This window comes from Monodelphis domestica, chromosome 5, assembly GCF_027887165.1.
Source record: "Monodelphis domestica isolate mMonDom1 chromosome 5, mMonDom1.pri, whole genome shotgun sequence".
NCBI classification, from domain to species: Eukaryota; Metazoa; Chordata; class Mammalia; order Didelphimorphia; family Didelphidae; genus Monodelphis; species Monodelphis domestica.
In genome coordinates, this window is record NC_077231.1 from 4,520,829 (window position 1) to 4,545,764 (window position 24,936).

The 24,936-nt window shown below is 46.4% G+C and overlaps 1 protein-coding gene across 3 annotated transcripts in view; it reads left to right on the top strand.

Annotated features, from left to right (window-relative positions):
- The window catches only part of EFCAB6 (EF-hand calcium binding domain 6), a 245,006-nt gene that overhangs the window by 39,839 nt on the left and 180,231 nt on the right, over positions 1 to 24,936 (top strand). For all 3 annotated transcript variants that reach the window (XM_056797487.1, XM_056797489.1, XM_056797488.1), the window contains exons 5-6: positions 1,090 to 1,178; positions 6,191 to 6,254. In XM_056797487.1, coding sequence (XP_056653465.1) covers positions 1,090 to 1,178; positions 6,191 to 6,254 — 153 coding nt within the window. The remainder of the gene's footprint in view (positions 1 to 1,089; positions 1,179 to 6,190; positions 6,255 to 24,936) is intronic.

A 24,936-nucleotide genomic window follows, 5' to 3' on the forward strand; every position in this document is an offset into this window, starting at 1 on the left:
GGGAGATTAAGTTCTAGATTCTTTTGGTCCTTCAGTCACTTGGGAGTTATATATTTTGGAAGAACGTTCCTGCCAGCCTCTTGGGATTGTTTTAGAGAATGCCTGGTTTCCCCTTTTACCATAACTAGCTACCTAGGTGTTCTGTCATTGCAGAAAGTTCATACTTGGATTTGGGGGGATGTTTGGTCCATTTGAATACTGGAGGGGGTAGCCGTGAACGTTTGAGGGAACTGTCCATCCTACTGTTAAATATTTGTGGTTGGACTCTGAATATTTTTATAGGTGGTCACCAGGGATATAATTCCTAAATCCCAAAATGAATTACTAAAGTAAATGGAATTTATGGTAGTATATTTACAATAGAAGGAAGATATTAAGGAATGAGAGAGAGAGAGAGAGAGAGAGAAAAAAAACTCCGCTTCTTCTGATACCAGTTAGAATCTCTAAGCCCCAGCCAGGGGAAGAGTCTCAAGAAGATGAGCCTTACATGGAGGCATCACGCCGCCAGAAAGGCCGGGTCACTAAGTCAGCTTTTCACTCATTAACAGTGACAGTCTAAAAGAAGTCTGGGTGTCTGCCTTCTGGTCCCTTCTCAAGGGTCTGTCTTCTAGGTGGTCCTCCAAGTCAGTGCCTAAATAAATGATCTCCTTCTGCCTTTTGGTCCTCTTTTTAAAGATCTTATTCTCTTGTGTCACCTCCCCTAAATTTCACATCTACCAATCACAGCAGACGATTTTAGTTCTCACCTTCTTTGGTTGGATTTTCTCCAGATCTGCCCACTCTTTAGTTCTCACCTGCTCTGGTTAGATTATGTCTTTTTGGGTTACTCAACATCTCTTTTGGTAAGTTCACCTTTCGAAGTTACTTAACACCTTTTTGTGGTTAATTCACCTTTTTGTAGATTAAAATCTAACAATAGATTGTGGATTACAATTCTAGCTTCACTATAAAGGAAGAGCTAAGTACCTTCATTGTTACAGTCAGGAGCTAGCGAGATCCAATCTTCACACTACAAATAGTCTGTCCCAAAGTCAGGAGGGTGGAGGCCAGTAACACACTCACTTTACTACTATTTGCCTTGCATTGTAGATACCCCTTACCAGCAGTGGGGAAGTGCCCTACCTGGAGTTCCTGTCCAGGTTTGGCAGATTGATTACAAATGTGAATACCCTAAAAAGGTAAGTGATGGCTCATTTTTTATGGAATTCATTCTTGTCTCGGACTCCCATGGAAATATGGGGTTGGAGGCTTGGGTCTCCTTGGGTATCTCTTGTTGGCATGGAGTGACCCTGGACTCCAGGAATTGGGCCAGAGGAGCTCAGAACTTCTCTCTCTGGTTCTGATGCTGGGGGATGGGGAAGATTGACACTCAGCAGGTGCTGCCCATCTGGAAAGGCTGTGAGTGCCAACCTAGTGAATAGACTGGGTCTCTGTTGTCCAAGAACCAGTGCAGCTGAGTGCAGATGGGCTCAGCCTCGGAGCGGTGACCACCAGCTCATGATGGCTTTTGGCCACAGCAATTCATAAAGGTTCTCTGCTGAGGGGAGGAGGGGCCCAGGTCAATTCCCTGCACATTTTAAAAATGCTTGCCTTGTACCAAGTGAAGGACAACATAACAGAGGAGGGAGTAGACCCCTCCCTCAGACTGACTGTGTGACCCTGGGCAAGTCACATTACCTCTGAGTTCCCTGAGACACTCTCTGAGATGCTCAGTGGCAGAGAAGATGCCCATCCTATTAGGCAGGCATTCTCTTGTCCAGAGGGACTCTCTACAGCCCCAAAGTCACAGGTGTTGTCCTCCCCCAATGTGCCAGGAGTACAGAGACAAAAATGAAATCATCTATCACCCCAAGGAGCTTGATTCCAGTAGGGGTGCGGCATGAAGGGCCACCACCAAGGAACTCGTGGATCTCTGGGCTCTGAATGAATGGAGAAGAATGACTGTGCCAGAGACAGGCCCAGTGCATACAAGGGGGGGGGGAGACAGAACCTTCCCTCAAGGGAGCTCACATTGTAACAGGAGGAGGGGTAGCCAGGGAAGGGCATTTTGGACAGGAGAATCGGGAGAATGGTGAAGGGCGCCATGAGGTCCATGATCGTCATGGACCTTCTAGAACTGGCTAGTGTTGATTTGATGACTGATTCCAGAGTTAGAGGTGCAAAGCGGGACTGGGGGCAAGGAGAGAAGGGCATGGGCATGGTGGTGTGGCATGAAAGTGTCCTGAGAGTTGCATGTTAGCTTGGGACAGCCTCAATATGATGAGTTCTTAGTACCCCAAAGCCTGATGGCAGAAGCCAGAACTGAAGCATGAAAATTATTTTGTAGGGTAACTAGGTGGCTCAGTAGATAGCCAGGCCTAGAGATGGGTTCTGGGTTCATACATGGCCTCAGACACTTCCTAGCTGTGAGACCCTGGACAAGTCACCTAGCCCTAACTTTGGCCCCTCTGCTGCCTCCGAACTGAGACTGTAATTATTGATTCTAAGACAGAAGGTGAAGATTTTCAAAAGATTACTTCAGAACAAATTCAGCTGATGGATCCATAGTTATTCATTAATTCACCTACTAAGCATGTAACAAATGCCCGCTTTAGTCAGTCGATGAACATTTATTAAGTACCTATCATGTGCCAGGCTAGACAATGCCCATGTAAGGTTCAAGAGAGACAAGAAGTCCTTAAGACTTGCTGGCTAGTTTTGTTGAACTTAAAATAGAGCCGGGGAGGTCGGGAGAACACAAATAATCATAAGAGGACGTAGAGCATGATAAAGAAGCACCACATGGCCAGAGGCGAGAGGAAGGAGAGATCCTGTCACATTTGGGCACTCGAGGAACATTTCTCAGAGAAGGGGGCATTTGAGGCCAGTGGTAGAAGGCAGGAGCCCCTTCCACAGTGGGAGGTGGGAGGGACAGACAGTGCTTAAATGGGGTTAATAACACTCTCAGGCCCTACCCCACAGCCTTGTCTGAGGAGAAGAGAGCACTTGGACATAAGCTTTAGAGTGGAAGCTCTTGGAGGGTAGGCCTCATCTCCCTTTCGGATTTGTGTTTGCTGAGCTCCTGGACAGCGCCTGGCATCTACTGGTGCTAAACAAACGTTTGTCCATTCCAAAGTTTCAGGTTTGAGAATTCTGGTGAGTATTGTAAGTAAGCACTAAAACCTTCTGAAAAGGAACATACAGAGCTCCTTCCCCTGGCGTCCAGGGCTCGATTTCAGAGGACCCTAAAACTTGGCTAAGGCAAATGGCCTCTAGACTTGGCTGGTTTCCTTTGTGATCGTCTGTATTTTCTTAGATGCCTTTGCAGACATGACTTTGAGACATGAGGGCTCCACAGGCTTCTTCAGACTGATTGGCCAAGGGGTCCAGGACACAGTAAAGAGGGCCTGCTCTAGAGGGAGAGGGACAAATTGAACAGAAAGCGTTTCACCAATGAGCCATCATTATATTCACTGGGTTTAAAATCAGGAAGCACAAACTTGGGAGTCTAGGTGTCGAAAGGCCAAACTTTAAATTCTTAAGTATGTATCTGTGCTCAAATGATCTTTAAAAGACTCAGGGGGATCCAGGTTCAGATCTAGAAAGGATCCTTATTTTTCACTGAAGAAAACCTAGGCCCAGAGAGAGGAAATAATGTGTCCAGGGCCATACAGACAGGAGATCCTAGAGACAGACCTAAAAGAGGCCTTCTAGACTCATTTCTTGGATGAAGAAACTGAGTCCTAGACAAGGAAATGATTTGCCCAAAGCCACAGACGTGGCAGAAAGGGGATTTGAACTCAGGTTCCCTGACTTTAGTATGCTTTTTAGTAATTATGTCTTTTTGGTTCTAAGTTTAAAATATTACAATAAACATTTCAAAACAAACTTGTATAAAAGTAAATGTGGAGCTAGGTATTATGTCAATGGGCTTCATTTTCCTCTGAAATGAATCATAGTTTCTGAGCCAAGAGGGACTTCAGAGGTCAACCATCAGTCTCAGTCTAATCCAAGGGCTGTTCTGGGATTTACCTGACAGGGGTCACCCAGGATCTGCTTGAAGGCAGAGGGGTGGCATTTTCTCCCAAGATGGCCCATTACACTTTTGGAAATTGGAATTATAGAGGTTTCTTTTTGCATTGAGCCCAAGGCTCCCTTTTAATTCTGCCTTCTGGGGCCAAGAACAAGAACCCTCATCCTGCTCCTCAGGATGGTGAGAGTCTGGGTCAGAATCCCAGCTTTGTCACTTACCACCTATGTGATCTCAGAAAGTTATTTAATCTTTCTGGATCTCTGTTTCCTCTTGTGTAAATGAGAAGAATGTATAGATGACCTGTGTGTGTAGGAAGTCCCCAAATCTTGGAAGAGCCCACTCATGGCCTCCTTTGCTTCTCCAAGATACACACATCTCTAGAGTGCTTGAAGGATCTCCCTTTGGCATGAACTAGAGGCCCTTCTCCATCCCAGGAAATCTTGCTCTCCCTTTCAGTTCTATTATCTGCTTCTCAGATGTGGCTCAGGAAATGCTTTCTTAGTAGGAAACTGTAATCTCAAAAGACACCCTTTAAAATGAAAAGTGAGTTTGAGAACATCCCCAGCCTTAACATCAGCCTCCTTTTCCTGGGTGAACCCACCACAGAGACACTGCTTTTACCTTAGCATAAGAATGACTCCCTACCACAGATTAGGGGATTGCATTCTTCCCATTCCTGGGCTGTGACTCATCACTGGCTTCAGGGAGCCAAACACAGCAGAGCCTGATGATTCTTGCCCAAAAGGGCCTCATCTTGATCTCAGATTTCATCTCAAGGGATTATAATTTGTTTTGCAAACTTTACATCTAGGCTCTCATTTGAAAAACATCATTTGGGGGAAAATGGAGGTAACCATCTGGGCCAGGTTCTTAAAAGGAGGTAAAAAAGGGACCCAGGTATGGACTTTCATCCTTCATTTCTTCTAGGGGAAAGAGATGGAGGAGACCCCCCCGCACCCATTTTTTAAAATTGGAAAAGGCTCCACAGATTCCATTTAGCTGAATCTAAACTGGGCTGATGGGGAATCTAGATGGCATAGTGGATAGAGTGCCAGGCTTGGTATCAGGAGGACCTAGATTCAAAGCTGGCCTTAGACATGTCCTAGCAGTGTCACCCTGGCCAAGTCACTTAACCCCATTTGTCTAGTCTTTGCCCTTCTGTCTTAGAGTTGTTAAATAGAAAGATAGGGTTAAAAAAAAAGGAGATTGAACCAGATGAATGACTTTTTTAAGGTCTTTGTGTGTGTGTGTGTGTGTGTGAACCCTGCACTGAGCCTGAAAACAGGATCCTTGATCCAAAATAGAGCAAGCCTATGTCTCAGTGTTGAATATGGGTTTGAATCCTGCCTCTCCCACCAGCCCTCTGACCACTTCCCATTCTCTGGATACCAGTTTCTTTGTCTATTAAAAACATACTCATACTGCCTTCTCAACAGCAGGGCTGTTGTGAGTGAAAGCTGTATGAGTCGTGGAGTGCTCTTCCGATCCAATGATGGCCTAATGTTTGAGGGTCCTCCACTGTGAGTGACTGAGGGGGTGCAAAGGTTACCCACGACACAGTCCCTGCCCTCATGGGGTTTGTGGTCTGCTGAGGGGATGGGATCTCTGAGGCTGGAAGGAATCTTTCATTTCATTGGTGTGAGAACCCCTTTGTCTGGGACCGAGCATGCCATTCGTGCCTTTCCCAAGGTCCTCTCTGAAGGCCTAGCCCGTGCCCTAGAGGCCCTTCTTTGGGTCTTTGAATGTCTGCAGCATAGATACACCCCTCTTGCGATGGGACTGTCCTGCCTTGTTTTCTGGTTCTGCACGCCCTTGTGGATGTCATTCGTACCCTTTTTTGTTGGGTAAGATACTGTTGGTGGCATGTTGCAACCTGTTGGTGTCCCCACTGGTGGTGGCTTCCCGTCGTCTCCTGGGTCTCCCACGACGAGTGGTGGTTATTGTCAGAAGGGCTGCTCTCCTTCCCTTTGATGGAGTCCAGATAGAGGCGGTCATGATGATTATAATGACTGTAACTGGCTCTGGTTGAGGCTGGTTTTATTCAGGGTGCCATGAGGTTCTGGGGAGGCCAGGCCCAACTTCAATTCGGACCTCGATAACCCAAGCCTGCAAACATTTCGTGTGTTCCTCCTTTGCTTTGTGTCCGATAGTCATCTTCTTACCGTTCTTTCTTTTCAGGGTGAATGGAAAGCTGTGTGCCAACAGGCCCTTGAACCAGCTGGAATGCCAGTTAGGAGAAAAGGTATCATCAGATTAGAATTTCCCCTAAAGCACTTTCCCCTCCAATCTTGGCCCAAAGTAACAGAAGCAAACGGTACGTCGTCACTAGTCCTCATGTCAAACTCTTCTTGAGGAAGGAGGTATTTTTATCCTGATCTCATTTGAAAGCCTATATTCGGCCGCATTTCTTGCCTTGTGGGGTGTTGATTGGGATGAATGACACAAACAGAAGACTCAGAATCTTAATGACTTTGGATTAACTCACTGCAACTGCTGATATGTCCCCCCCCCCCATGTCTGAGCAGGTCTGGCTTCTCAGAGACGTGATGGCACCCCCGCCTCCAAACCACCAGGGTCTCCCAGACCTTGTATGTCCTGGGGTTCAGCCCTTTAGCCTGTGGCGGTGCTCTGTGTCCTCCAACACAAAGTCTCTGGCACGGTCCAGAGGAAAGAGGGCTGGCTTGGGGGCCTGTGAGAGCTTGGGCAAACTGTTCCACGTGCTTGGGTTTCAGTTTCTCCAACTGTAAAATGAGGGGTGAGGTGAGAGGCCCTCAAAGGCCCCTTCTGGCTCTCAGCTTATTGTTCTAGGCCTCACTGCCTCCCACCTCTCCCCCCCCCCCCAACTGTCAGGATAATCTTTATTTTATGTCAGTCTAGGCTAATAGACTGTAAGCTCTTGGAGACTTTCAGGGGGTATTTTTGAGGGGAGAGGTATTGGTCCCCCCCCCTCCCCAGTGCTTAACACAATGCTTTGCTATAGGCAGTTACTTAAATGGTTGTTGGTGTCACTCCTGTGCTCAAAAATCTTCATTGACTGGCTGCTCTTCTGAGGCAAGTTCAGATGCCTAGGCAAGGCAACTCCACCTTCTCTCTTCTGGTCCAACTGGACAACTCTTCAGAAGGGTTGGCTCCTTACGCCTGGAATGGCCTGCTGCCCCTCTCACATTTAAAGAACCACATCAATGCCACCTCCTCTGTGGAGCTTTCCAGGATTCTACCTTCAGATGTCGCACAGTGCTCATCTGGTTCATGCCTGGCACAGGGCCTGCTGCTTATTTGCCCCTGCTGGATGGGCAGCTCTTTGGTGGGGAGAGGCGCCAGGGCTGCTTTATCTAAGCTTGACTTCAGCTCCACCAACAGTGGGTGCTGACTAAGTGTTTCTGGCTCAGCATAGTGACCTCAAAATCTGCCTGAGCTGCTCCTCTAGAACTGAGCCAGGAAGCTGGTGAATTATGTTAACAACGTGGGGGCTCTGGTTGAAATGGCTCCATTTAAAATGCCAATTTGAGCGGTGCCTAATTGATTTTCCTCTGCTGAATTCTTCTGAAATCTTCAAGTATTTTAAAACAAATCTCCAACAGCCCTGAAGCCCTCAAATAATCTGTGAAAGCCCTTCTGTCTCTGGTCACCCCATGATCAGTTTTAAGGGGAGGGTTTTGTAACATCTCAAGCCTTTGACCCACTTCCTTGATTTCTTTTTTTGCCACCAGAAACCCGTGGTGGGGAGCAGGGGCCCGGGCCCTTGGCCATCTCACTGTATCATCTTCGACAAATCCTTTCTGCCTCAGGGTCTCAGCATCTCCTTGAGAAAATGGTGGGGTTGGATTTGATGACTTTGGGGACCTCTTTGAGCCCCAAGACTCTCCAGGGTATGCATTGGCCCACTTTCCAGTCTATAAGAAATCTGCCTGACCCGAAGGCCAATGTATCTTTTGGTCGGACCCCTTCCAAGCCAACTTTGTCAGCAAACAAGTCATAGCAAGACCAGTGGGGAGATGCCCATCTTAGATCATGGAGATCCTCGGTGCTTGTCTAGAATCATCCCTGCTTTACCCAGTGCTTTGAAGGCTTCTGAGTCCTGTGTAGCTCTTTGGAACCTTGTAATGCTCCTGGGAGGCAGGGACCATAGCTAGTAACCCTGTTGTTTTGTCGATCTGGGATTTCATCCAGGGAGGGAGTTCCCCAGGGGAATCCCCTGTGCGGCTTCATCTTCAAAAGCTAAGAGACAAGAGCTTACAACATTGGCAGAAACTGAACCCAGGTCTCCTGGATTTCCAGCCCTATTTTCTCGCTACCTCTTGTGTCCCCCAACCCCTAATTCTGCAGATAGAGGCCTATCCCACCACAGACACTTGCCCACTCTCTGGGTGCCAGGCTTTTTGTGTCTCTGTGCCTCAGTTTCCTCATGTGCCAAATGAGGGGGTTGCCCTAGATGGCTTCTAAGGCCCCTCTGTTTTAGATGTGGATTCCCAGGAGCCCGTGTGTCCCTGTGCTTGCCAAGCATAACCAGAGCCATGAATGAAAGGAGCAGATGTGGACTGAGGAGTAGAACTAAATGGTGGATGAGAAGTGGGGCCTGTCCCTGTCAGGAGCAGGGCAGAGCATGAAGCGGATGCACTCACTGAGACTCCATTTACTGTTCCGTTGTCCGGGCTATGGGCTTTAAGTAAGAGGGCTTGCCTTCATGAGGGCCATGGGGGTGGTGAAGGCCGCCAGTGGGCCTGGGTTTCCCCACCAGCGTGTTTAAATTTCCCACACCTCGCCTTTTCCACCAGGGAGTCCAACCCTGCCAACATTCCCTCTCTAATCAAGGCCTGATGTCTCACTTAAACTAACAAATGATTAGCCCTGAGAATAGAAACGTTAATTGAGCCACAATTCACACGTTGGCTAATCCTCGTTTCCTGCTGTGCACGTTGGTGGGTGTTAACGTTGCTGCCTTATACAGAGGCTCTCTTAGGCTGACTCAAGGCCGTCCACCCTGGCCTGTCAGAGGGACGCTCCAAGGCCACATGGAAGCCTCCATTCTCCACCAGCTGCGCAGTCCTGTCGGGAGAAAGCCTGGAGGGTTTAGTGGACCTGCTGGGGACCCAGTACGAGATCTTGAAGATGTCCATTCAGTGGGGGACCTTAGAACAGCTCTGGTACTCGTCCCCGAGCATGGGTGTCCGAGAAGGCCTTTGTATCGGACCTACTCTTTGCCCAGCACTTTACACACATCATTTCCTTTGGTCCTCACAATAGCGCTGTGAAGAAGTACTGTTAGGACTCTCGCTGCACAATGGGGGAAACTGAGGGAGACAGCAGTCCAGTGACTTCTGTAGAGTCACACAGCTAGGCGGTGTCTGAGGCTGGATGTGTGCGAGCTCTGGTCTTCCTGATTCTGGGTCCATTCTGGCTGCCATTTTCCAGAGAAGGGATGGGAGCTGTCCAAGGTGTCAGGGTCTGGATTAGACTCCCAAGCAGACCCTCTTTCCTGGCTCCCTGCCGGCTCCTCTGTAGAAACAGTCCATTCCTGGTTCTGCTCAGCCTTCAGAGCACCGAGCTGGGTCTTAGAGGAGGGGGGAAGATGGGTGGCTTTGGGGGAATATGGAACATGATTGGTAGGTGAGGAGGGGACCAACCTGGCTCAGAGCCAAGCCTGGACCACCTCCCTGTGATGCCAGGTAAAGGAGTTTGCTGATCCGGTATTGTGTCCCTTTCCAAGACAGCTCCAGTGGGAAACGTGCCCCCTGGGAGTAGTCATCAGATCCCAGTTCCCCTCCTGGCTCTGCTGCCCATCCCCACATGATTTGGGGGGTCACTTCAGACAGGCAGTCAATCAGCACCTATTAAACGCCTACTGTGTATACTCTGGGGATATGAAGAATGGCAAAGACAGTTCCTGCCCTTGAAGAGCTCACCATTGTACACTCCTTGCTCCCAGCCTCAGTCACTCCAATCTGTGAAATGAGTGGGCTGAGATAACTTCTGCTACCCTCTTAGCTCCAGATCTGTGCCCTTACTCAGGAGGCCAGGTAGGAGCTCCTTCAACCAACACAGGTCTTACCCTATGGGTGGCGCAGAAGGTAAGCCCTAGGGTGTGATGGGAAGCCCCCTTGAAGCTGTCAAATGCGCAGGGCCCCAGAGCTAGTAAGTGGCCATGGCAAGACTTGAACTCAGGTCTTCCTGACCTTACTAAGCCCAACAGCCTATCACCCACTATGCCACGGTTGACTCTTCTACTCAAGATATGAAATAATTCCTTGTAATAGTTAATAGTAGGATCTTATGGTGCTTTGTAAACCTTCCTGGTCTATTAGGCCATTTTATAAATGATCTCCCTATAACAATAAGAAGGTGCAGTGGCTAGAGTGCTGGGTCCATAGTCAGGAAGACGAGTTCAAATCCAGCCCTAGACACTTGTTAGTTGTGTGACCTCCAGTGAGTCATCTAATCAGTATCTGCTTCGGTTTCCTCTCCTGTGAAATGAGGACAATATGCATAGCTTCTACCTCCTGGGGATGTTGTGAGGATCAAATGACCTAATATTTGTAAAGCACTTTGCAAACTGTAAATTATAATATTTATATACAATATATAATAATATGACATTATCATTACAATTATGACAACTTGCATTTTGATAGCATTTTGGAATTTTCAATAGGTTTTCCTCAGGACCACCTGCAGGATACGTAGTTGAGTAATGTTCCCACTTTATAGAGGGGGCAAACTGAGTCTCAGAGAGTTTAAATAGCACAAGGTCATGTGGCTAACCAGAGGTGGAGCCAGGCTTCACCTTAACCCCTCCTCCAGGGCCCTGTGATCATAGGCTCCTCCATCGAGGGCTGAACTGCAGAGCCATCTAGTCCAACCCCATTATTTTCCAGAGAAGGAAACTGAAGTCAAGGAAGTTTCAAGGTCACAGAGGAAGCAAATGTGAGAGTCAGAATTAGAACTCAGATCTCTTGGCTGCAGCTTCCCCCAGGGCTTTTCCCCGCTGGAAAGAAGACATGTTGAAATCGCATCCTGGACTGGCAGCTCCAAGAATTAAGTGATGGCTGGGGGGATGGAGGGATTAGTCCCCACCTCAGCTGCCTTTGTGGAGACGGTGGAATGCATCTGTTTCAATAACAGAAGTCGGGAACCTCTAAGCCCCGGGTTTAGCCGTACCCCCTCCTAATCCTGCTTTCCTCGGCTCCCTCGTTGGCGCACTTGGTATTAACTGACGACCGAAGCAGGTATTTGGACACATTGCCCCGCTCGTCTGAGGGAAATATTACCATATCTCAGAGCTGTTAGGACAGATTGCATCCGCGAGGTTTTTTCCTTTGCTGCAGAGAAGTCTATCAATCATAACTGAATACGGTGATTAATAATGTCAGCTTTGATTCGGTGTGTCTGTGTGCGGAGGGAAGACTAGCATTTCCATTTGGATGTTGAATGTTTCGCATCACAAAATAATCAGCTGCCATTTTATTTTTTAAAAAGTCGTTCTGCACATGCCTCCGCCCCAAGGCCTCCTCTGGGCTCCCCCCTGTTATTAATTTTCTAAAGCCTTTGAAGGGAAGTGATAACGAAACCCCACTCTTTGGGCCGCACTCAGAGGAGTTGGAGATGGTTTCAGGAGGGATTGGATTCTTGCTTAGCCAATGCTTTCTGTCCCCTGGTAGTAGTGGTCCAACGAGCCATTCATTCAGCAGCCCCTGTGGAGGGTCTCTGAGCTGCAGGGAGAGGGGCCAGCAGGCTTCCTCCGTGCTCTCGAGGAGCCTGCAGAGCCAGGGTTCCAGGATGTGTAATCTCACCCACGTCTGTCCTCCCCGCAGCGATGGAGACCGCGCCTCCATTCCTTCCTTATGGTGGCCACAGGGGTTGGTTCTGTCCAAGGTGTGGCCGTCTTCCTTCATTTCTCTTTATTTCTTGGGGATGCCAATGGCACAAGGAGGGGGTCCATCAGGTGTCCCACTACATGACCAGCTCCCCCCTTCTTTCCTGGTTATACACTTAATAAAACCCTTACCTTCTATCTTCGTATCAACTCTAAGACAGAAGAGTGGTGAGGGATAGGCCATTGGGCGTAAGAGACTTGCCCAAGGTCACTCAGCTAGGAAGTGTCCAGGCCAGATTTGGACCTTCACTTCACCCCCACTGCCTAGCTGCTGTTCTTCTGCCTTGGAACCCATCTGTGGTATTGATTCCGAGATGGAAGGTAGGAGTTAAAAAAAGAGAATATAAGCTCCTAGAAGGCAGGATTGCCCTTTTTTGAGTGTGTGTTTGTATCCCAGGCGAAGCTCTGTGACTGGCACTCAGTGGCAAGTGCTTAATGAATGATGCCGGACTGACAGAAACAGGCAGCAGCAGAAGATACCCACCTTTGTTCACAATAAGCCCTAGAGCAGCGGGACAGTATGCCTGTTATGTGTATGGCCTTGGGCAAGTCATTTCAACTCTCTGGGCCTCCCTTTCCTCATCTGTAACACGAAAGGGTTGGATCAGCCGTTCTTCCTTGTTTGGGGTGTCACGACCCCCTCTGGCAGGCCTAGGTCTGGTGAACGTAGGGACCCCCTTTCAGGGGCAAATACTGTGATTACAAAGGAAATCAATCCCACTGGAATACAACCACCAAAATGTCTTCCAAGACAAGTTGATGGACCCTGGCCTAGCGGACCTCCAGGCTCCCTCGCAGCCAGAACTCCAGTGAGAGGCCCTTGGAGGGCATGGGGCCAGCTGGAGCAGGGAGGCCGGAGATCTGGGCTTGGCACTTCTCAGCCACGTGCCCTGGGGGCAGCGTCCTCAGCTGCACAATGTGGACAACCCTGTTGCCTTCCCTGCACCTCCCGATGGCTGTGGGGAGAGTGCTTTGTGGACTGAAGCCGCCTGGGCTTTGGGTGGGCAGAAGGAGGGAAGACTTTCCGGAGGAGGTGGTGGTGGGTGGGAGGGCACAGGGGAGAGGAGCTGCCAGAGAGCTGGGCCCTGGGTCGCTGGATGTGAAGGGTCTTGGCTTTCTTCAAGGAAGACCCACACATCTGTCTATATATGGCAAGTGAAATGACAGAGATCGACTTTGAGAGCAGGGATTGTCTCATTCTGGGCTTTGTACTCCTGGGCCTGGCACAGTACCAGGCACTCAGTAGTAATAATAACAGCCTAATAACTCGCTTTTATAAAACACGTTGCAAACATTATTTTACCTTCACAGCAACCCTGGGAGATAGATACTATTATGAACTCCATTTTATAGATGAGGAAACTGAGGCAGGCAAAGGGCAAATGGCTTGCTCACGGCCATCTAACTAGCAAATGAGGCTGTATTTGAATTCAGATCTTTCCTGACGCCAAGGCTTGACGCACTGCACCATTCAACAGATACTCATGAATACCTGCCATCTGATCCGCTGGGCGCCCCATCAGCAAATATCTTTGAGCACCCTTACGTGGATATAGTTGCTTGTTTATACATCCATGCACAGAGACCTTCCAGGTCATTTTGATCCGTGGATTCCAAAGGAAGATGCCTCAGTGGACCCAAACAGGAGAAGCGCCTTGGTGCCTGTCCTTATTAGGCCACCTGCTTCTCTTTTCTTCTCATCCACCAATTAGGGACTGAAGGGGTTAGTGAAGTTGGACAAGCGCGTCTTCAGCTCCCAGACGGTTGCCCGCTCTTCTTGGAAATTCTCCTGTCCTGGTTGCTTGGCTGGGCAGCTCTTGGGATGATGGCCTCTACCCTGGATGCTGCTGGTTGGAGGAGCTGAAGTGCATGACAGAAGCCAGAGGCCATCTGCAGGACTGGAGGAGGACACGGGTCAGACCTGTGGGGTGGCCTACCGTGAGCAGGCAAGGAGAGGCTTTCTCCTGCGTCCATGCAAAGGATTCCTGACTTGGAGACGTCATGAATCCAATGATTGTGTCTGTGTCTAAGGCACGGCACGAGAGCCTGGGAATCCAGAGATTTCAGAAATGTCCCTGCTTCCACAGAAGGGATACGTTCTCCCAGGGGATACAGCATGCACACAGGGAAGTAATCGGAGAAAGAGGGAACACCAGCCACTGAGCGGTTTAGGTAGGTGGAATAAGGCAGCCTCGCCTTGAAAAATGGTCACCATTCTGACAGGGAGTCCATGTCAGGGGAAGGGGACAGCTTGTGCAAATGCCCAGAGGTGGGAGATGGATTGTTGAGTTTGGAAAACGGCTGGCTTAGAGGATGAGCTGCATGAAAAGGAGCCTCATGAACGGAGTCTGGAGAAACGAGGAAAGCCAGCTGGGGTAGGGGCAAGGAGGAGGCTGAGAGGGGTTGCCTGAAGGGAAGCTGTGGCCTGGTCCAGCTCTAGATCCCAGATATGGGCTGGGGAGCTTCATGCATGTGAAAGGGTCAGCACTGAGAGTCTGGTGGGACGTGGGATTGTCCTCAGGGCTAGCTCTAGTGACCAGCTGGCACAGTCTTAGGCCTGCAGGATTCTTAGATCTGCTAGGCCAAGGTTTGCCCTGGGAGATGGCTTTAGACAGAAGGAGGCTTGTCTAAAGCAATGGATGATGACTGTTGGTGTGAATGGGCCCGAGGGGCAGAGCGGAAGTGCTGAGTTTGGTCCGATGGAGCCAATCCCCCAGCAGCCAGCAAATAGTTACTGTGCCAGGGCCTGGGCTAAGGGCAGGAGGACAGCGAGGCCTTCCAGGTGAGCTCAATGTGTAGAAAGAAGATGGAGAGTGGAGACTGGGGAGGGGAACATGACCAACTTCATGGAGAAAGCTGAGCCTTGAAGGAGAGGAAAAGCATTCCAGGAATAGGGGGAGAGAGAAAAGCCAGTGTTTCTGGGCTATAGCATGTGTGGAGAAAAGGAATGCGTAGTAAAGCTCGGCCAGGTCGTGAAGAGTCTAATGTCCAACAGAGGAGTCTGTTGGATGCTAAGCAATAGGGAGCCACAGGAGATTATGGAGCAGGGCAGGAATGTGAGGACATGGCTGCTGGGTCTTTGGTGCTTATGCTCCTGCATCCCATATCTGACATCTCCTCCAGCTCATCAATCCTGCCAGTTGCTCTTCTCTGAATATTTTTTACTTTTTCATTCTAAATTCTTGTCACAATGAAAGAAATCAGAATATTTGTCTAGCGAGGCAGCACAGCGACTAGAATACTGGGTCTGGAGTCAAGAAGACCTGAGTTCAAATCCAGACTCAGTCCCTCATTGGCTGTATGACTCTGGGCAAGTCATTTGACTTTTGTCTTCCTCAGTTTTCTCATCTGTAAAATGGGGATGATAATAACACCCACCTCCTTCAAATGAAATAGTGTTTCTAGAATTCTTTGTAAACTTTACAATGCTGTAGACATGCTCCCTGTTACTGCTCTTGTTACTGGTCGCTATGCACTGGGATTGCTGGCCTCCAAAGCAGTGATAACCCTGGTACCCTGGTTCATGGTTCATGACCCAGTTCATCCTGATTGTGGGTCCTTGAGATCATCGAAATGAATGGCTTATGTCTGTCGTGGAGTGAGTGGGGAGGATATAGCAAGGGTGGCATTGCACCACGTCAGGAAAGGGGGAAACGGCCCAAGCCAGCAGGCGAGGAAATCCATACTCTTGGTGAGTGTTGAGGGGACGATGGAGAGCCACTTGGCATCCTCCTAGCTCTAGAGCCTTCCTGCTCGAGGGTAGGTTGGGTGACGGCCTTTTGGAACTCAGCCTCCCACCAATTTCTCAGTGCTGGACCATTTTCCTCCAAGGCTGCGTCTTGGATTCCAAAGCACTCCTGGCCATTCATGATTGCTAGAGTGCGGCTGGAAGTGCTGCCACTTTCTGGGAGGAGAGAAGACAGCTTAAGGTCTGGCGCAGGGAAGATCATTTGCCTTGCCCCGGCCCCAAGGCTGATTGTGCATTTGTTGGAGCAAAGCTCTTAATGACCCCAAATGGTCCCAAAGACCCCCAAATCTAGAGCTGGCCATTGGATCTGCCCCTTCGTTTTACAGGGGTGGGAATTGAGGCCAGGAGCACAGATTTTAGAGCTTGAGGGACGGTCAGAAGCCATGTACTCTGATGACTTCATTTTACAAATGAGGAAACAGAGGCCAAGTGAAGAAACTTGCTCTACGTCCCACAGGAAATGGACAGCAATGGCAGGAGTTGGACACAGATCCAATGCTTAACACAGCTGCCGGGCACATAGCAGTAAGTGCTTAATAAGTGATGCCTGGTTGGGATCGGCTGACTCCGTCGCGCTTCCCACTGCCCGCTATGTTGCAATGGGCTTGAATCCGACCCTGTGGAGTTGAGCCATCAGCATCAGCATCAGCCACCAAGCCTTGCCAAGACAGGATAAATCTGGGAGATCTGGGTGGATCACGCCGCCGTGCAGGGCTTTATTTAGGCTGAGCTCGGTCTTTTGGTTAGTATTTCTATTACGCATTCCTTCATTCCTTCCTGAGAACAGATAACAAAGGATATGCCTGCTTTAGGAAGTGGGGTGGAAACTGATGTCTCTGCTGCAGGACTACTTATATAATTTTTTTTTTTTTAAGTTTTAATATTATTTTATTTGGTCGTTTTCATACATTATTCACTGGAAACAAAGATCGTTTTCTTTTCCTCCCCTCCCCCCCCCCCCCCCCCCCCCCCGCCTTTCCCTCTCCCATAGCCGACGCATGATTCCACTGGTTATCACATGTGTTCTTGACTCGAACCCTTTTCCCTGTTGTTGGAGTTTGCATTATAGTGTTCATTTAGAGTCTCTCCTCAGTCTTATCTCCTCCAACCCTGTGGTCGAGCAGTTGCTTTTCTTTGGTGTTTTTACTCCCACAGTTTATCCTCTGCTTGTGGGTAGTATTTTTTTTTTTAGATCCCTGCAGATTGTTCAGGGAAATTGCATTGATACTTATGGAGAAGTCCATCACCTTCGATTGTACCACAATGTATCAGTCTCTGTGTATAATGTTTTCCTGGTTCTGCTCCTTTCGCTCTGCATCACTTCCTGGAGGTTGTTCCAGTTCACATGGAATTCCTCCACTTTATTATTCCTTTTAGCACAATAATATTCCATCACCAACATATACCACAATTTGTTTAGCCATTCCCCAATTGAGGGGCATCCCCTCATTTTCCAATTTTTGGCCACCACAAAGAGCGCAGCTATGAATATTTTTGTACAAGTCTTTTTGTCCATTATCTCTTTGGGGTACAAGCCCAGCAGTGCTATGGCTGGATCAAAGGGCAGACAGTCTTTTATCGCCCTTTGGGCATAGTTCCAAATTGCCCTCCAGAATGGTTGGATCAATTCACAACTCCACCAGCAATGAATTAATGTCCCCACTTTGCCACATCCCCTCCAGCATTCATTACTTTGCATAGCTGTCATGTTAGCCAATCTGCTAGGTGTGAGATGATACCTCAGAGTTGTTTTGATTTGCATCTCTCTGATTATCAGAGATTTAGAACACTTTTTCATGTGCTTATTAATAGTTTTGATTTCTTTGGCTGAGAATTGCCTGTTCATGTCCCTTGCCCATTTGTCAATTGGAGAATGGCTTGATTTTTTGTACAATTGATTTAGTTCTTTATAAATTTTAGTAATTAAACCCTTGTCAGAGGTTTTTATGAAGATTGTTTCCCAATTTGTTGCTACCCTTCTGATTTTGGTTACATTGGTTTTGTTTGTACAAAAACTTTTTAATTTGATGTAATCCAGATTATTTATTTTGCATTTTGTAATTCTTTCTAATTCTTGCTTGGTTTTGAAGTATTTCCCTTCCCAAAGGTCTGACATGTATACTATTCTGTGTTCGCCTAATTTTCTTATAGTTTCTTTCTTTATGTTCAAGTCATTCATCCATTTTGAATTTATCTTGGTGTAGGGTGTGAGGTGTTGATCTAAGCCTAATCTTTCCCACACTGTCCTCCAATTTTCCCAACAGTTTTTATGAAATAGTGGGTTTTTGTCCCAAAAGCTGGGATCTTTGGGTTTGTCATATACTGTCCTGCTGAGGTTGCTTGCCCCCAGTCTATTCCACTGATCCTCCTTTCTGTCTCTTAGCCAGTACCAAATTGTTTTGATGACCGCTGCTTTATAATATAGTCTGAGATCTGGGACTGCAAGACCCCCTTCCTTTGTATTTTTTTTCATTAATTCCCTGGGTATCCTTGATCTTTTGTTTTTCCAAATGAACTTTGTTATGTTTTTTTCTAAATCAGTAAAAAAAATTTTTGGGAGTTCCATGGGTATGGCACTAAATAGATAGATGAGTTTGGGTAGGATGGTCATTTTTATTATATTGGCTCGTCCTACCCATGAGCAGTTAATGTTCTTCCAATTGTTCAAGTCTAGTTTTAGTTGTGTGGAAAGTGTTTTGTAGTTGTGTTCATATAGATCCTGTGTTTGTCTCGGGAGATAGATTCCTAAGTATTTTATTTTGTCTTGGGTAATTTTGAATGGGATTTCTCTTTCTAGTTCTTGCTGCTGAGCTGTGTTGGAATTATATAGAAATGCTGATGACTTATGTGGGTTTATTTTGTATCCTGCAACTTTGCTAAAGTTGTTGATTATTTCAATTAGCTTTTTGGTTGAATCTCTAGGATTCTTTAAGTAGACCATCATGTCATCTGCAAAGAGTGATAATTTGGTCTCCTCCTTGCCTATTTTGATGCCTTCAATTTCTTTTTCTTCTCTAATTGCTACTGCTAGTGTTTCTAATACAATGTCAAATAATAGAGGTGATAATGGGCATCCTTGTTTCACTCCTGATCTTAATGGGAATGGATTTAGTTTATCCCCATTGCAGATGATATTAGCTGATGGTTTTAGATATATACTGTTTATTATTTTTAGGAATGACCCTTCTATTCCTATGCTTTCTAGTGTTTTTAGTAGGAATGGGTGTTGTATTTTATCAAAGGCTTTTTCTGCATCTATTGAGATAATCATGTGATTCTTGTTGGTTTGCTTGTTGATGTGGTCAATTATGTGGATAGTTTTCCTAATGTTGAACCAGCCCTGCATCCCTGGTATGAATCCTACTTGATCATGGTGGATGACCCTTCTAATCACTTGCTGGAGTCTTTTTGCTAGTATCCTATTTAAGATTTTTGCATCTATATTCATTAGGGAGATTGGCCTATAGTTTTCTTTCTCTGTTTTTGGCCTGCCTGGCTTTGGAATTAGTACCATGCTTGTGTCATAAAAGGAGTTTGGTAGGACTCCCTCTTTGCTTATTATGTCGAATAGTTTGTGTAATATTGGGGTTAACTGTTCTCTGAATGTTTGATAGAATTCACTGGTGAATCCATCAGGCCCTGGGGATTTTTTCTTAGGCAGTTCTTTGATGGCTTGATGGATTTCAATTTCTGATATGGGATTATTTAAGAAAACTATTTCTTCTTCTGTTAGTCTAGGCAATTTATATTTTTGTAAATATTCATCCATATCACCTAGATTGGTAAATTTATTGCCATATAGTTGGGCAAAGTAGTTTTTAATGATTGCCTTAATTTCCTCTTCATTTGAGGTGAGATCCCCCTTTTCATCCTTGATGCTATTAATTTGCCTTTCTTCTTTCCTTTTTTTAATTAAATTAACCAGTACTTTGTCTATTTTGTCTGTTTTTTCAAAGTACCAGCTTCTAGTCTTGTTTATTAGCTCAATAGTTCTGTCACTTTCTATTTTATTAATTTCTCCCTTAATTTTTAGGATCTCTAGTATGGTTTTCTTCTGGGGGTTTTTAATTTGTTCATTCTCAAGTTTTTTGATTTGCATTTCCAATTCCTTGGTCTCTGTCCTCCCTAATTTGTTAATATATGCACTCAGGGATATGAATTTTCCTCTAAGTACTGCCTTGGCTGCATCCCATAAGGTTTGAAAGGATGTTTCGCCGTTGTCATTTTCTTCAACGAAATTGTTAATTGTTTCTATGATTTCTTCTCTAACTAAATGATTTTGGAGTATCATGTTATTTAATTTCCAATTAATTTTTGATTTGGGTCTCCATGTACCCTTGCCGATCAATATTTTAATTGCCTTGTGATCTGAAAAGGCTGCAGTTAATATTTCTGCTTTTCTGCATTTAAGTGCCATGTTTCTATGACCTAGTGTATGATCTATTTTTGTGAATGTGCCATGTGGTGCTGAAAAGAAGGTGTATTCTTTTTTGTCCCTATTTATTTTTCTCCATATGTCTATTAATTCTAATTTTTCTAAGATTTCATTCACCTCTTTTACCTCTTTCTTATTTATTTTTTGATTTGATTTATCTAAATTTGATAGTGGTTGGTTCAAGTCTCCCACTAATATGGTTTTACTGTCTAATTCCTCCTTCAATTCTCCTAGTTTCTCTATTAAAAATTTGGATGCTATACCATTTGGTGCATACATGTTGATTAGTGATATTTCCTCATTGTCTATACTTCCTTTTAGCAGAATATATTTACCTTCCCTGTCCCTTTTGATCAGGTCTATTTGTACTTTGGCTTTGTCAGATATCATGATTGCAACTCCTGCCTTCTTTCTATCGGTTGAGGCCCAAAAGGTCTTACTCCAACCTTTAATTCTAACCTTGTGAGTGTCAACCCGTCTCATATGTGTTTCTTGAAGGCAACATATGGTAGGGTTTTGTGTTCTAATCCAGTCTGCTATTTGTCTGCGTTTTATGGGTGAGTTCATCCCATTCACGTTCAAAGTTATGATTGTTATTTGTGGATTCGCTGGCATTTTGATGTCTTCCCCTAGTTCTGACCTTTCTTCTTTAGCTTTCTCCTTTTGAACCAGTGATTTACTTTAGGTCGGTCCCCCTAGTCCCCTCCCTTGAGATGCTTCCCTTTCTAGCCCGTCCCTTTTTATGCTCCCTTCCCCTCCCCCCTCTCCTTCCCTCCCTTTTTGTGCTCCCTCCCCCCTCCCCCTCCTTAATTTTCCTTTCTTTCTTGCCCTAATGGATAAGATAGAAATCAGGATCCCACTGGATCTAGATGTTCTTCCCTCTCAGATTTGATTTCACTGAGAGTAAGGTTTAAGTACTTCCACTTCACGCTCTCTTCCTCTCCTTCTCATATGAGAGTTCTTCCCCTCCCCTTCCCATGTGTATCTTTATATGGGAAAGTTTATTCTATTGATTCCCCCCCTATTTCTTGAAGTTAATCTTAGTATTATCACGGTTCCCCCCTCCCTTTTCCTTTTTTTGCCCCAACTTTCCCCAAATCTTCTTGATTCCCCAATCTTTCCCTATGCATGTTTCTTCTAACTACTCTTATGATGATACAATTTATGAGAGTTACACAAAACATTTTCCCCACATATTAATATATATAATTAGATGTAAATGTAGTCCTTATAGAAGAGACTTTGACTTAAAGAGAAAGATAAGATTTATCTCCTTTTCCCTTTCTTTCATGTTTACCTTTTCATGTTTCTCTTGCTTTCTGTGCTTGGATATCGAACTTTCCACAGAGCTCTGGTCTTTTCTTAGCAAATGCTTGGAAATCTTCTATTTTGTTGAATGCCCATACTTTCCCCTGGAAGTATATAGTCAGTTTTGCTGGGTAGTTGATTCTTGGTTGGAGACCCAGCTCTCTTGCCTTTCTAAATATCGTGTTCCATGCTTTGCGGTCTCTTAGTGTGTTAGCCGCTAAGTCATGTGTGATCCTTATGGGAGCCCCCTTATATCTGAAGCTCTTCTTCTTGGCTTCTTGTAGGATTTTCTCCTTTACTTGGAAACTCTTGAATTTGGCAATTACATTCCTGGGGGTTGTCTTTTGGGGATTTAGTATAGAAGGTGTTCTATGAATCCTCTCTATTTCTATTTTGCCCCCTTGCTCCAGAACGTGGGGGCAATTTTCTTTTATAATCTCCTCTAGAATAAAATCCAATTTGTTGTTTACCTCTGGTTTTTCTGGGAGACCGATGATACGGAGATTTTCTCGTCTTCCTCTGTTCTCCAGGTCCGTGACCTTCTCAGTGAGATATTTTCTGTTTTCTTCCAATTCATTAATTGTTTGGGTTTGCTTTATTGATTCTTGCTGTTTTATCATCTCACTTTCTTCGAGGTCCTTAATTCTGGTCATTAGGGACTGGATTTGCTTTTCAGCCTTGTCTGCCCTTGTATTGGCTGCTTCGAGTTCTTTTTCCAATTGAGCAGTCTTATCTGTCAGACAGCTGATCTCTTTCTCCCATTTTTCTTTCCAGAAGGTTTCCATCTTTTGGATAAGTTCCAGTTTGAGATCTTCCAGAGCTTGTTGATAGTTTCCATTTTGGGAGGCGTGTTCTGAATTTTTTTGGATTTCCTCTTCATTCTCCTCTTTCCCTTGGGTACTTCCACCATAAAAGTTTTCAATAGTCACTTTTTTCCCTTTCTTCCTGGAGGCTTGATTTTGGGCCATGTGAGCCATCCCTTTGGTGGTTTTATTTCCCTTTCCTTTTTGGTCTGGGGTCTGGGTTATAAGAGTGGTTTTTCTGTGAATTTAGGTTGCTTCAGACTAGTTCTTCCCAGCCTCCGAGCCCAGGTATTCAGCTCCGCCCAGATAATCCTTGCGCCTTGTTCAGCGCAGCCCGCCCGAAGTCCGCTGGCTTCTCCAGTGAAAGCGCCCTGAGACGTTTTTTCCTGGCAGTCCCCAGATCCCAAGGACCCTGGAGTGCCCCCCCAGACAGAGACGCTCCCCACTCACTCGCTGTCCTGGTGAGCGCTCAGGTAGCTCACTCTGGTTTAGTGGGGGAGGTGGGGTGGGGGAAGGGCGGCTCAGTTCACTTTTCTGTGCAAGCTTTTCCTTCTTATTTTAGTGTGGAAATGTTCAAGCCCCACGTACCTTTGCCTCTGTGGGGTACTGGGGAGTCCTTCTGTTCCTCCAAAGGTGATTTTATGCTCCTTTGATGTAGTCTATTTCGTTCGGTGCTGGGGAGAGGAAACGTGCGGCGTCTAGATTGCAGCCATGATTACCCGGAAGTCCTACTTATATAATTTTTAAAAGCTCCGAGGAAGAAGGGGCTGATGAGGATCTTCTTCCCTAGTGTGTATAATGGCCTGAAGCACAGATTTGGAATTGGAAGACTGGTGCCCCATTCCTGTACTCACTAGCTGTGTGATCTAGGGTTAGTGGCTTGACTTTTCTGAGCATCAGCTTCTTCATCTGCAAAATGGCAGTCAGTCATCTGGCTTTCATGGCATTGTTGTGAAGATTAAAGAGGTAATTGTTGGGGAGGGATAGAATCGGCTCTTTTCACTGGCAATGTAAAGGGCTTACCAAATTGCAATGTGTGAGTTTGCTCAGTAATCACTGAGGATTCCATTAAAGGACAATCTTGTTGGCTTCCACATGGAAGGTGCATATTATTGACTCAGGGAGAAAATACTTCAGTCAAGGAGAAATGGCCCATTGCCCTTCCCTGTGGTGTTGGCTGTGTGATATTTATTTTTGATTGGTCCCATTACACATCATTACCAGTTGAGGGCATTGATTGGCAGGATTTCTTTCTTTCTTTCTTTTTTTTCCATTCCAAAGGCTCCTCAGCTAGAGGAACTAAATACAGCTGGGCTCATTCTGGAGTTTTCTGATTATTCTTCTGAGACCAGAAGAACTGTGTAATAAGTAAATCACCGCAGGGCACCCCTGGGTGGCATCCTTGAGCTCCATTGCCTTCTCTTCTGGTCAGATCTCAGCTCAAGCCAGATGTTTGATTCTGGGCACCATACTGAAGACAGATGTTGACAAGCTGGAGCAGGACCGAAGGAAGGTGACTGGGACAAGGAGACACTTGAAACCATGTTACCTGAGTATCCCTTAAACAATACTGGGCGAATGAACCCGGAGAAGAAGAGACTGAGGGTGAGACAGGATACTTGAAGGATTCAATGGTATTTATTTAGGCCCAGATGACCAAGTTGGGATGAATGTACAGATGATAAAAGGGAACAGATTTTGGCTTGACAAAAGAAGGAACTTCCTAATAATGGTGGTCGCCAGAGTTCCTTCAAGACTCAGCACAGACTCCACCATGTGCAGTGAGGTCTTTTCTGGTTCCTCCTCTGCCTTCTTTCTGAAATGACCATCTGTCTAGTCTGTATGCCTTGTACATACATAATAGTTGGCATTTTGTCTCCCCTTTCCCCCTTTAGAATGTGAGGTCCCTGCTATTTGCCTTTTCTTGTCTCCCCAGAGCTTGACACAGTACCTGGTCCATAGTGAATGCTTGATGAATGCTAGAAAATTGTCCTTTGAGGTAGTGGATTTGCCATGGCCCATGGAATCCCAGCAGAGGATGGCTAACTGCTGGGGGAGGGTGTCAAAGATGAAATTCAGGCTTCCTACTGCATTTTTTACTAGATGCCTCTGAGTTCCTTCCAGTTCTGAGATTCTTAGAAAAGCATCAGCTGTTGCTGCCGCCATCATTGTTACAGTTCAGAGTTGACCCCAGCCCCTTGAAGGCTTGGAGCTTGGACAGGGGGGTGCCAAGACTGAAAAAGCTTCAGGGATTGGCCTCCTCTCCTTTCTCCCTCTCTTCCAGCCCAGCTGCTGCCTCCCAAATTCAGGTCCTCACTACCACTCATCTCCATGATTGCCACAATCCCCTGCCACCCTTCCTGCCTTCCCCACGTCCCCCAAACTAGTCACTTGCCATTGCTCACCTCTGATTTTGCCCCAGCTGATTTGCCCCAGCTTTGAGGAACCTATCTATGGGCCTGGGATGGGAGCCTGCCTGAAGGACTATTGATTAACAGGCCCTCTCCTGAAGCCATGAGAATGATTTCTGTGCTCAGAGCAAAAGGGGGCAGGGGTTGGGGTGGGTTAGGTCCCAAGTACAGTGGGGATAGGTGGCAGGATGTTCCTGGCAGATGGGTCTGATTCTACAGCTCCAGTCCAATACGTCCAAGTCCAAGAGATTCTGGATTTCCTTTTCTTGAAGCATTTGAAGTCCTAATGACAAAAAACCCCACCCACCAACCTCACCCCTGCCAACAATGCATGTGGGGACCCATTTCT